Below are 12,466 nucleotides of genomic sequence, written 5' to 3'. Positions count from 1 at the left end.
AAAAGTAAAAACGGATTGGACATTTCAGAAGTACAATTGGTGTACTTAATTGAAGAGGTCAATTTTCCAATTAGGCCTGGACGATGGAGAACCTCACTCGCTGCCCGTGCATTTCAGAAAATGATGCCCAAATATCCTTCCTTTCTGTATAATGAATATAGATTCCCAGTATTAGAAGGAAAATACTTTTTTTAGTTATTGTGAAAAACATATTTTCAAATGCAAATTAAATTGAATGACTTTTACCATAATAAATGTACAATGCAGCCAGTCCTTTGATATTCTAAGGAGAGATTTCCACCAATGCGCACGTTAGAAATACAGGCTACATTGGCAGGGAAACCAAAGATATCAGGAGGAATCTTCACCATATCAGGATACCTTATTTTTTTGAGGGGCAATATTCTTGAAGTCCTCTATTTTAGCATGCACAGGAGTCTCTTACAAACAAGTTAAGCTTTTGTCCTCTAATATTGGCAACAGGATTTCTAGGTTCATAATCTGTGGCTTGATTCACTAAGGATCTGTTCAAACAAATTAATTGCCCATCTCATATGTTATCGCTTTGTTATTTCATTTGTAAAGGGCAAAGAGAGGGAGGAATTCCTGAAATGTATACAAGAGAACTTTCTTGATGAGGAAGGAAGCAGTGCTGGATCTAGTTCTGGGGAATGAAGTTAGGCAAGTGGACCATGTTTCATTGGGGGAGCATTTGGCAATCAGTAATCATAATATCATTAAGTTTGGAATAGTTATAGAAAAGGACAAGGAACAATCAAGTGTAAAAATACTAAACTGGAGGAGGGCTAATTTCAGTGAGTGAAAAAGGGATCTTGCCCAGGTGGATTGGAATCAAAAATTGTTAGGCAAAACAGTAATTGAACAATGGGAGGCCTTCAAGGAGGAGATGGTTCAGCTACAGAGTAGACACACTCCCATGAGGGGGAAAGGAAGGACATCCAAAGTTAGAGCTCCCTGGATGACTAAAGATATAGAGATTAAAATGAAACAGAAAAAAAGAGGCTTATGACAAATGTAAGGTTCATAATACAGTAGAGAACCAAGCTAAATACAGAAATGCAGGGGAGATCTTAAAAAGGGAATAAGAGGGGCAAAGAGAAAGTATGAGAATAGATTAGCGGCTAACATAAAAGGGAACCCAAAATTATTTTATAAACATAAAAAATAGTAAAAGGGGATTCAAAGGGATGGTGGGGCCGACTAGGGACAAAAAAGGATATATTCTTGTGGAGGCAGAGGGTACAGCTGAAGCACAAAATGAATACTTCACATCAGTCTGCCAATGTAGCAGTAAAGGAGGAGATGGTAGCGATATTGGATGGGATAAAAATAGATAAAGGAGGTACTTAAAAGGTTGCAGTGACGTACTGAGGGATGTAAGGGTAGAAATTGCAGAGGCTCTGGCCACTATCTTCCAATCCTCCCTAGATATGTGGCTGGTGTCAGAGGACTGGAAGATTGCAAATGTTACACCCTTGTTCAAAAAAGGGGAGAGGGATAAACTCAGCAATTACAGGCTGGTTAACCTAACACTGGTGGTGGGGAAACTTTAAGAGACAATAATCCAGGACAAAATTAATTGGCATTTGGAAAAGTTTGAGCTAATAAATGAAAGTCAGCATGGATTTGTTAAAGGAAAATTGTGTTTGACTAACTTGATTGAGTCCTTTAATGAAGGAATGGAGAGGGTTGATGAGGATAGTGCAATTGATGTGTATATGGACTTTCAAAAGGTATTTGATAAAGTACCACATAATAGACTTGTTAGCAAAATTGAAGCCCATGGGATTAAAGGGACAGTGGCAGCATGGATACGAAATTGGCTAAGGGACAGAAAGCAGAGAACGGTTGTTTATCAGTCTGGAGGGAAGTATACAGTGGTGTTCCCCAGGAGTCGGTATTAGGACCACTGCTCATTTTGATATATATTAATGACCTGGACCTTTGGTATAGAGGGTATAATTTCAAAGTTTGCAGATGACATGAAACTCGGAAATGTAGTAAACAATGTGGAAGATAGTAACGGACTTTAGGAGGACACAGACAGACTGGTGAAATGGGCAGACACATGGTAGATGAAATTTAACACAGAAGTGTGAAGTGATACATTTTGGTAGGAAGAATGAGGAGAGGCAATATAAACTAAATGGTACAACTTTAAAGGGGGTACAGGAACAGAGAGACCTGGGGGTGTATGTACACAAACCTTTGAAGGTGACAAGGACAAGTTGAGAAGGCTGATAAAAAAGCATATCGGATCCTGGGTTTTATTAATAGAGGAATAGAGTACAAAAGCAAGGATGTTATGCTAAACCTTTATATAACACTGGTTAGGCCTCAGCTGGAGTATTGTGTTAAATTCTGAGCACCACACTTTAGGAAGGGAGGATGCAGAAGAGATTTACTAGAATGGCACCAGGAATGAGGGACTTCAGTTATATGGAGAGACTGGAGAAGCTGGGGTTGTTTTCCTTACAGCAAAGAAGGTTGAGAGGAGATTTGATAGAGGTGTTCAAAATCATGAACGGTTTTGACAGAGTAAATAAGGAGAAACAGGAGGTTGGTAACCAGAGGACACAGATTTAAGGTGATTGGCAAAAGAACCAGAGGCGACATGAGGAAAAATTTTTTACGCAGAGTGTTGATATGATCTGGAATGCACTGCTTGAAAGGGTAGTGGAAACAGATTCAATAATAAACTTTCAAAAGGGAATTGGATAAATACTTGAAGGAAAACAAATTACAGGGCTATGGGGAAAGAGCAGAGGAATGGGACTAATTGGATAGCTTTTTCAAAGAGCCCACACAGGCACGATGGGCCGAATGGCCTCCATCTCTGCTGTAACATACTATGATATTATCTTTCCATCTTTTTTACAGGAATCATTAGAAAAGGCACAATTATTAGCTCTGCATGGAGACCAACTTATCCAAAGCAACCACTATGCTGTTGACTCCATCCGACCAAAGTGTAATGAACTCAGGCGTATATGTGATGATTTTACCAATGAAATGAAGAAAAAACATGATGTACTTGGAAAATCTCATGAAGTCCATAAGCGACTGGACCGGGTAATTTATCTGTTATAATATTCAATAATTAGTCACAAAACAAGTAACTGTTTATTGATATTCTATTTTTAATTCTCTTATTGTGTCCATTAAGGCCAAGCAGTGGTGTGAAACAGGGATCTATCTCTTGGCGTCTCAAGCAGTAGATAAGTGCCAATCACAAGAAGGAGCTGAAGCTGCACTCCAGGATATTGAGAAGTTCCTTGAAACTGCCAAAGACCACAAGCTTACCAATCCTAAAGAGTTCCATAAACAATTTGAACTGTTCCTTACTTCAGAAGTTAAGGTAAACTAGAAACATTATTGAGTTGAATAATATAAAACACGGTGTTAAGTGTTCCAGAGTCAATCTATTGATGAACAGACAAAAAAATAGTTTAGCATAAAAGAAAATATTAAGTGTTTTTTTCTAAACATGTCTGTAAATAAATCTAGGTTAGTAGCTTTTATATATTTTTGAGAATATAAAGTCCAATACAATACAAACCTATAGGATATTTTATATGTTTTATTGTAAACTTAACATTGCAAAAATATATGTTATTTATAGTTCACTTTAGCAGTGACCATCATCATTAAAATTCTTGGAAAGTTGAACAGTTGCAAAGGATCAGCATTACCCTTAACATCCTGGTTTTCTTTGAATTGTTTGTACAGTGATTGTAGTTATATAACTAGAGGAAGTGACTTAGAGAAGTAATTGAGCTTGATACTTCGAGGGAAATAAGTGGAGATTGGTACTGAGTTTCTTTGGATTGATCTGGAAGATCGAAAGGGGGAAAACAGTAGTGTTAGGGTAGGAGATGTTATTGGTCACCACAAAATTAAAAGGCAGGTGGGTGTCCTACTGTAGGAGGTCATTTGAAAAAATGTACTGCTAAGGCTCAGTTGTAATCATGGGAGATATTAATCTCCCTGACATAGACTTGAACATACAATCGGAATAATCTGCATGCGAGTGGGGGTTTATTGAAGTACTTAAAGAAAATTTTCCCAAGCAGCAGGTAAAGAAATCCATAACTGGGAAGGATTTGTTCCTAATTAATGAGAAGGGAGTAATGAGCCATATTGAAATAAGGGAACATCTGCCAGCTTGGTGAACATAGAGCTACTTTTAAGGCTCAAATGAGGACAGAACAGATAATAAAAACTATTAAGAAACTCGATTTGAAGAGAGCAGACTATGAGGGGATGAAACGCTTACAAAATAAATGTTAAGAACTAGTTAAAAGGAAGGATTTGGAGGGAAATGGTAATGCTTTAAGGACGTTTGTTCACATTACAGATGTACTTTATCCCAGAAACAAGTTGCAAATAAAAGAGTAAAACTTACGTGGATGACAAAGAAAGTCACAGAAGGTATTAGGGAGAGAGAAAGAAAAGGCATATAATATTAGGAAATGTACAGGGAAGGAAGAAGATAGAGATAACTTCAGAATCAAGCAGAAAAATACTAAGAAACTAACAAGAAGAACAAAGAGAGAGCATGAGCGGAATATAGTGGAAAATATAAAGGCCAATATCAAAGTGTTCTTTAAATATATCAGGAGCAAGAGAAAGCTGCAGAGGGATGTTGGGCTGTTTGCCAGTGGCAGTGGGGAGTGATGTGAGAATGGAAGAGTGGTGGTGGTTGTGGACAGGGAAGTGGCAGACTTACCAAATCACTATTTTGTGATGGTTTTCACCGCTGAAAGAAGGGAAGTGATGCCTAAAATGAGGAAACAGTATAAAGGAGAGAGCAGGCTGGAAACCCTTAGCATCACAAAAGAAGGCATGTTAGATAGGATAAGAAAGCATAGAATAAACATGGTTGAATATTTCCATCCAAGGGTACTGATGGAGTTGCCAATCAATGTGTGATAATCCAAAATAATTTGAAAAGGCTACATCAATGGGCAGAGAGGTGTCAGATAGAATTCAACACAGATAAGTTTAAAGTCATAAGATTAGTTACAAAGAATCAAGAATGTGGGTTATAAAATCATAGAATGGTTACAGCACAGAAGGAGGCCATTCGGCCCATTGAGCCCGAGCCGGTTCTTTGTAAGAGCCATTCAGTTAGTCCCATTCCCCCGCTTTTTCCCCATAGCCCTGCAAATTTTTCCCCTTCAAGTATTTATCCGATTCCTTTTTGAAAGCCACGATTGAATTTGCTTCCACCACCCTGAAAGGTCACACATTCCAGATCATAACTACTCACTGCGTAAAAAAGTTTTTTCTCCTGTCGCATTTGGTTCTTTTGACAATCATCTTAAATCCGTGTCCTCTGGTTCTTGACCCCTCCGCCGATGGGAACAGTTTCTCTTTATTTACTTTATCGAAACCCTTCATGATATATTAAATAGTAACATGCTTGAGATAACACAACAGGAAAGAGGTCTGGGTGTTTTGGTGGATAGGTCATTAAAGCCATTGGGTCAGTATTCATAAACAGTCAAGAAAGTAAATAAGATGTTGGGTTGTATAGGTAAGGATTGTGTTTTCTAAGTCAAAGCAATGTCTGGTTCTGGTGAGAATCCACGTGGAGTACTGTATTCAGTTTTGATCTCCATTACAGAAACATATTGTAGAGTTCAGTGGAGGGCTATGAGGCTCTGTATAACTGAAGCTTCACTTCCTCACTTTTGTATTCCAGCCCCCTGGAGATAAAGACCAATATTCCATTAGTCTTTTTGTACATGTGCACATAGACACCCAAATCCCTTTGCTCCACCACAGCTCCTAGTCTCTCACCATTAAGAAAATATTCCAATTTGTCTTTCTTGGATTCAAAGTGAATAACCTCACACTGAACTCCATCTGCCATAGTTGTGCCCACTCACTTAGTCTGTCTATGTCCCTTTGTAACTTCCTGCTCCCATCTACACAACATACTGTGCCTCCCAACTGAGAAGACATTTCAGATTTCAAAGCTGTAGCTCCCCAATGAATTCATCCAGTGAAAATCCAAACCATAAGGATTAGGAAGAAGGAAAAATGAGCCAGGTCCCTCTCCTTTAGATGTATGTTGGGTAAGAATAGAATGCCCAGCGTTCAGCTGTGATGCACACAGCAGCTGAATTGCATGCTAACATTAATTGTTAAGTGTCACACATGAAGAATAGCTACTTGGATGAGGTACTGGAGTTTGTTCAAGATCCATAAGCACAATACTTGAGCAAGGAGTAAAAACCAGCAAATTACATTTATATGGACCCTGAGCCAAAGAAAGAAAAAGTAGGAGGGATAACCATAAACTTAGAAGGTCTTAAATGAGATGTGTGGGTGGAGTGGAAGAGAGAATTCCAGAACATGGGGTCTAGGTGGCTGAAAGCATAGTTATCAATTTTAGGTGAAGATAGTGGTGGTGTACACAAAAGACTGGAGTTAGAGAAACAGAGTTGGGGAGAGGGGCAGGGGTTTTAAAGTGCTGGAGAATGTTACAAAGACAGGGCGGAGGAAGGTTAGGGGAGGGATTTAAGCACAAGGATGAGAATGTTAAGTTTGAGATTTTGGGGGACTACGAGCCAGTGTAGGGCAGTGAGGACAATGGTGATGGGAGTGCGACGTGGTGTGATATACGATACAAGCAGAAGAGTTTTGGATGAACTGAAGGTTAGATTCTGTAGAATGAGAGGCTGGCCAAAAGACGTGACAAAGGCATGAATGAGGGTTTCAGCAGCATAATCTGAGGTAGGGTTGCCAACCCTCCAGGATTAATTCCTGGAGACTCTGGGATAAAGATTAATTTCCAGCAAACTGCTGCGAACAACCTGGGAGAAAAATCACAGCGGCATTAAAAACACTTTTTTCATTTTCTTTGAACGCATTTGTTTATTAGTTATAACAATATTCGAGAGGGGAGAAAAGGCTGTTGGACTGGGTGGGGTGGTTGGAGGTGGGAGGTCAAGTGATGAAGCCTGCAGGAATATGTCTAACCAGAGCTGGTGACCTTAGGCTGAGGTAGGGAGACTTTATGGGGCTAGAAAAGCAGCTTGGGGTTGAACAGGATGCCGATATTGTGAACAGTTTGGATCAGCCGGAGATAATGGTTATGGAGAAGGATGGAATTGATAGCGAGGGCATGGACCAATTACATTGCCCTTGGTCCTCCCAGTGTGTAACAGATTCGGACATGACAGCAAATGGTAATCAATGTCTCATTTATTAATAGTCAAATCAAACATGTAAAAGTACCCAATATTAGAAGACAGTAATAAGATTAAAGCAATATTATCCCATTTGATCTCTGGGCATAGTTAGTAATTAAGTTGGCGGCGTGGCCGTTTTGAGTTTTCTGACAGCTGGGTAGCCTTCTGACAGCTAGAGGGTCTTCTCTGGATTCTATACCCTGAGCTCAGGAGACGTTGGGTTTTTCATAGAACTCAAGGTGGCCAGCTTATTTACCCGTACTCATCTAGCTGAGGGGTAATCTTGGGGTAGATTTAGCTTGGTGGACAATCAGAAGGGAAAGGAAGTAACGGGGCAGTTGAAAAGATACACCTGGAATTTCCAAGGGAGCTGTTCCAATCTCCCGTTGTGACTTTAGCGGAAGGTCAGTGGAAACCCTGGAGAAATGGCACGAATGCCCTCCAATGTGATTCTAGAGTATTGGCAGAGAAAAGCAAGGCCCAGTCAAGCTCGATATGGTCCAGCTACATCTGGCAAAGGATGGTTTTGCCAGTTGTGCACCAGGTATTCTCAAGTTTGTGCCCCTTGGACTTAAAGCAAATATAGAGGCTGTAACAAGAGAAACCACCAAATAGCAGGCAGTGAAGTTTTTACTGGGGATATGAAAGATGGAAGTGAGGAAGTGGTTCAGCAAATCAACAGCTGCAGTGGTGCTATGGCAAATGGAGGGCCAGAAGCTAAGGAGTTGGTAGTTAGATTTGTGGTTATAAGCAACGTGGGGGCAGAGGGAAGAAAGCGGGGCGGATGCAGAAGTTAATAGGGTTGAAAGAGGGTGGTGAAGGATATATGTAAGTGAGCTGAGATGCTGTTTTTGGTGATTGAGAGCACTGGAGTTGAGAGGTTATGGAAGATGGCAAGGGTCAATTGGGAGTGAAGATGGAGGAGGTGGTTTAGGGAAGACAGGAGAGCAGTGAATTCTGAGGAAAGACAGCAAAGGGGATTGAAATCATAGAGGACGGGGAGAAAAGCAACCAAGGTGTGGAGGGCAGAAAATTTGTGGCAAAAAGCAAAAAAAATGCTTTAAAATTGCATTTATTTCTTTTCCAGACCAATGTACAGACAATTCTTCAGAAGCTTGAAAATGTCCAAGAAATGTTTGAAAAGCGTCAAGCTAGTTTAAAGAAGTTAGCAGCCAAACAGACTCGTCCAGTTCAACCTGTTGCCCCACGTCCGGAATCATCTCCGAAACGCTCCTCGCCAAAACAAACCAGAGCACCTGTCCTCAGTAAGTAGCAGAAAACCCTTTTTCATTCCTCAGAAAATTTTGCAGTGATTGTGGTATAGTCAGGTAGAGTTCAAAATAGGATGAACTGAAGGTTTATTTTATCAGACCCTCACTACACCATTGAGAAATGAAACGTAAGTGAAATAACTGGTCTCACTTATATCCTACAGGCATCACATCATCTGTATTCAACACAAGATTATTTTCCAGGAAATAAGCAGTTCTTTTTATTTCAAGCTACGTTGCTTTTCTGTCCTCATGTAATGCTAATGTGAAATAATGAATACCCAGTTATTTTGTAACTCAGTGACCTCGCCAAAAGGACATCTTTTTATTGTAAACTACAAGAATTTTTTAAAAACTTTATCTGCACTATAGGGATTAAGTTAGTCTTCAACTGTACCATAGCATCCATGAACTGTCATATTTTGGACTAAATTTTATCTTTATAATGAATGCTGGTACAAGTTTAATGTTTAATACATAGTATACATGCTTGTCCAATGTGCAAAAACAATATTGCATAATCTTTGCTGAAGTGGGGGATTGCCACCAGTTATTTTTGAGCACTGAGACATTAGTATGTCAGACCTTCTCTTTCAGTATTTCACTCTAGTACAATTTCCTATATAATCTACTGAAAGACTTACCTGATCTTTCAGACAGCAACTGCAAACATAGCTTAAAAAGCTTCTTTGGATTCTTCTTGCAGTTAGATGTAATGTGCCTTTCTATAATCTCCTTGCTAATTCTAATGCACTTGCTTTTTAGCTATCCTGGTCAAGGTCCTATTATGTTTCTCCCTTTCTTTCCCATATCCCTAATGAAAACGAAAGTCTATTATACCTAAGTGAGCACACAAATGTTAATGCAATCCATTCTTATCCTGAGTTCTGTATTAAAATAAACAGGCATAAATTGGCCCCCTCATCAGACTTGTGTTGTCTAGTTTATATTGCAGTCCAAATTTATAGCATGCTTACATTATCTACACATCTCCACACCACACCCCATGAGCCACAAGCTCCAGAAATGTCACCATGTCTGGATTTCTAGAGATTTTTCTAGAAATACCAACCAGAGGAATTTTTCCTGCATTTATTTGCAATGCCACCACTGTACATGCCACGTATAGCAACCAGTGGAAATCATGTTTAAGTTAGGAATAAGATCGAAGGGTATAAACATAGACCAAGATGGTTGGCTATTCTAGTGGAATGTGGGAATGTGATAATTATTGGGAGGGGGGGGCGGGGGGAGGGGAGAAGAGAAAGTAGAGAAGAGGAGGTAATGTTGTCAGTCACCTATGCAGGGTAGCACACCAGAGTTCAGGTTGATTATTTCTGAGGGATCAGGTAGTATTTATGCAGAACCTTCCCTCAAAAGATGAAATTAATGAGGTACACAGGTCCATCATAGCATAGGTTGTACATGTGGAAGGGAATGGGCTTGGGTCAAATGGCCTGTTTTTGTTCCATATTTTCTTACATTTTTAATATAAGTGTTGACATGATTGGGCAGACTAGAAGATTAAGTCAAAACTATGAGACAATTAGCATTGTGGGCAGTACCAAATTCTGGAGGGTTAATTCTTACCTTCAGGATAATCTTGCCCCAAGTAAAATGTTAAGGACTGCTTTTCTCCTAGTATTCATAAAAAGGGAAGTAAAAGCTACTGATAATTTTCTCATTCCTGGGCATCACAACCAAATTACAAAGAGGGCAAAATAACACCATCCAACAGTAATTTACTGCAGACAACTTAGGCAGTTCCAACAGCTGCATAGAAAGGAGGGAATGAATGCATTCTTACTACCAATTACAAAGTGCAAATCTTATCTTTTTGTAAGCACATGCAGAATTAAACCTTTAAACTATTTCAATGACATAAAATTAACATACTAGAACAGGTGTTCACAGATGATTCCGTTTTTTTCTTCACACAGCTATCAGATTAAACAAAGTGATTATTATCCATGACAGTAGATAATAGCTTCTCTTCACACTGTCCTGAGTTTACACGATGTTGAAGGTTGGGTTACATGGCAGTCAAAAACAGTTAGATTAGAAATAGTTATTTTGTTGATAGCCATTTACTTCAATTTTCCAAACTCTAGTATGCAACCAATACAGATTTTTCTGATGCTGAACAATTGGGGATATTTTAATTCTTCCAATGCATCAGGAGATTTTACTTACTAGTTCAAAGTAGAAATCTGTACTTGGATGAGATATGTATGTTCTAGGGCTTAATTTTTCCTGCATCTGAAATAGCAGTCCTATACTAGTTGTCAGTGTTATGGTAAAATCAATGCCGATAGAAGAATGCAAGAAGCTGAATAAAAAAAGTTATTGAACTGTTCATTCGTTCAATAGCTTAATTATTTTTTAAAAATGCATGAATCTAATTAATATATGCTTTCCACATTTCACCTATTAATCAGTTCAAAGTCCAATGTGAATGTGTGTCAATCTGCTTTTTGCTTTCACCAGGTTTCTCAGGCTAGTGGCATCTGCTCTGCTTTACCAGTTTTTCATGCTTTCCTCTCTGCCTGCCTGTTCCCACTTCATTTAGCTATACTGTGTCTCGTATATGTCTTTATTTCTTTGATTTCTCTCATTATGCCTCTATTATCTCCATCCAATATCACTTCTGCCATTTAACCAGTGCCTGTTCTCTACTTAAGCACTTCACAGGTCATTTTATTTCTTTTCCTGTGTGGGTGATTGTGTTGTTCTTTTCTTCCCTTCCCTCTGTTCTGTTCCTTTTTAAATGCTATTCATCTGTAATATCTTGCAGTTCTGAGGAAGGGTCCATACCCAGAATGATTTCTCTGTTCTCTCCACAGAAGCTGCCTAACCTGATGTAGATACAACTGATATGTCAGTTTGCACTGTGTCTGATATTCTTTTCACTTTTGCCCTTAGGTGAGGGGAAAGCTTGCAAGATACTGCCTGACCTGCTGAGCGTTTTCCTCATGCTTGTGTTAGGTGCTGGCTCAGCAACATTAATATTCCTCCCTCCAATGGCCCCTGGGCCTTGTTAAATTCTTCAGCTGAGTATGGGTAGGTAACCCACTCAGTGCTTATCTTGAGCCAGCACCTAGCACATGCATGAAAACAATCCCGGTCTCAGGCCAACTTACTTATTTGTGCAAGCTTGCTTTAGAAGGGCATCAAAAATACTGCAAACTATTCCTTCCCTATGCAACAGTTTTTAAAATAAACATTGAAGTCATTACAATTTCACCTCACAGCCCCTCCCTCCCCAAAAGTGGAATAATTTCAAAGGGATAGTGTTAAAGATGCAAAAGGGATTTATCCCCGAGATAGGTCAGAGACAGAATAAAAGAGTAAGACCAATTTGGTTCACCAACAAACTTCTGAAAGGCAGTAGATTGTAAGAGAAAGCATACACAATTTTTAAATGTTCTGGAAAGAAACAGGATGGAGATCCATAAAGATAGGCTGAGCAATGCCAAGTAACTGATGACGCATGCAAAGAGGGATCATGAAGGTGACGTAGCTGGAAACATAAAGCAGTACAGTAAAGCATCCTTCAAGTATGTCGGGAGTAAACAAAAAGGTGCAAAGTAGGAGTGGCCCACTAAAAATGACAATGGGGAAGTGGTGTCTGATGACAGATGTAAGGAATCTTACAACACCAGTCCAACAGTTTTATTTGAAAATGACAGAGCAATTGCTGTAGTACTTACCTGTTAGTTTTCCAACAGTCTTCAGAAATAAGTGGCAGGGGGAAATGCCAGAATTGGGGGAATAATTTAAAAGGTGAACATAGACTGAGAAATGTTCTCAAAAAATCAAGAGAGGATATATTGCAAAGATTGTTGAACTTTCATCATGATTCTGAAGAAATTGGCTCAAATGATTGCGAGTCCTCTTGTGGATATTTTACAAGTGTTCAATGGACTCAGGCTAAATCCCAGAGGATTGAAAAATAGCAACTATGATTCCCAC

General features: G+C 39.3%; 1 protein-coding gene across 1 annotated transcript in view; it reads left to right on the top strand.

The window, feature by feature from the left end:
* The window catches only part of mcf2l2 (MCF.2 cell line derived transforming sequence-like 2), a 275,749-nt gene that overhangs the window by 101,564 nt on the left and 161,719 nt on the right, over positions 1-12,466 (top strand). Inside the window, exons 11-13 of the mRNA XM_067995223.1 lie at positions 2,902-3,093; positions 3,188-3,379; positions 8,311-8,488. Of these exons, the coding sequence (XP_067851324.1) occupies positions 2,902-3,093; positions 3,188-3,379; positions 8,311-8,488 (562 nt within the window). The remainder of the gene's footprint in view (positions 1-2,901; positions 3,094-3,187; positions 3,380-8,310; positions 8,489-12,466) is intronic.

This window comes from Heptranchias perlo, chromosome 13 (genome assembly GCF_035084215.1).
Source record: "Heptranchias perlo isolate sHepPer1 chromosome 13, sHepPer1.hap1, whole genome shotgun sequence".
Lineage (NCBI taxonomy): Eukaryota > Metazoa > Chordata > Chondrichthyes > Hexanchiformes > Hexanchidae > Heptranchias > Heptranchias perlo.
The sequence above is the reverse complement of the archived record's forward strand: the minus strand, read 5'-3'. Positions and strand labels throughout refer to the sequence as shown.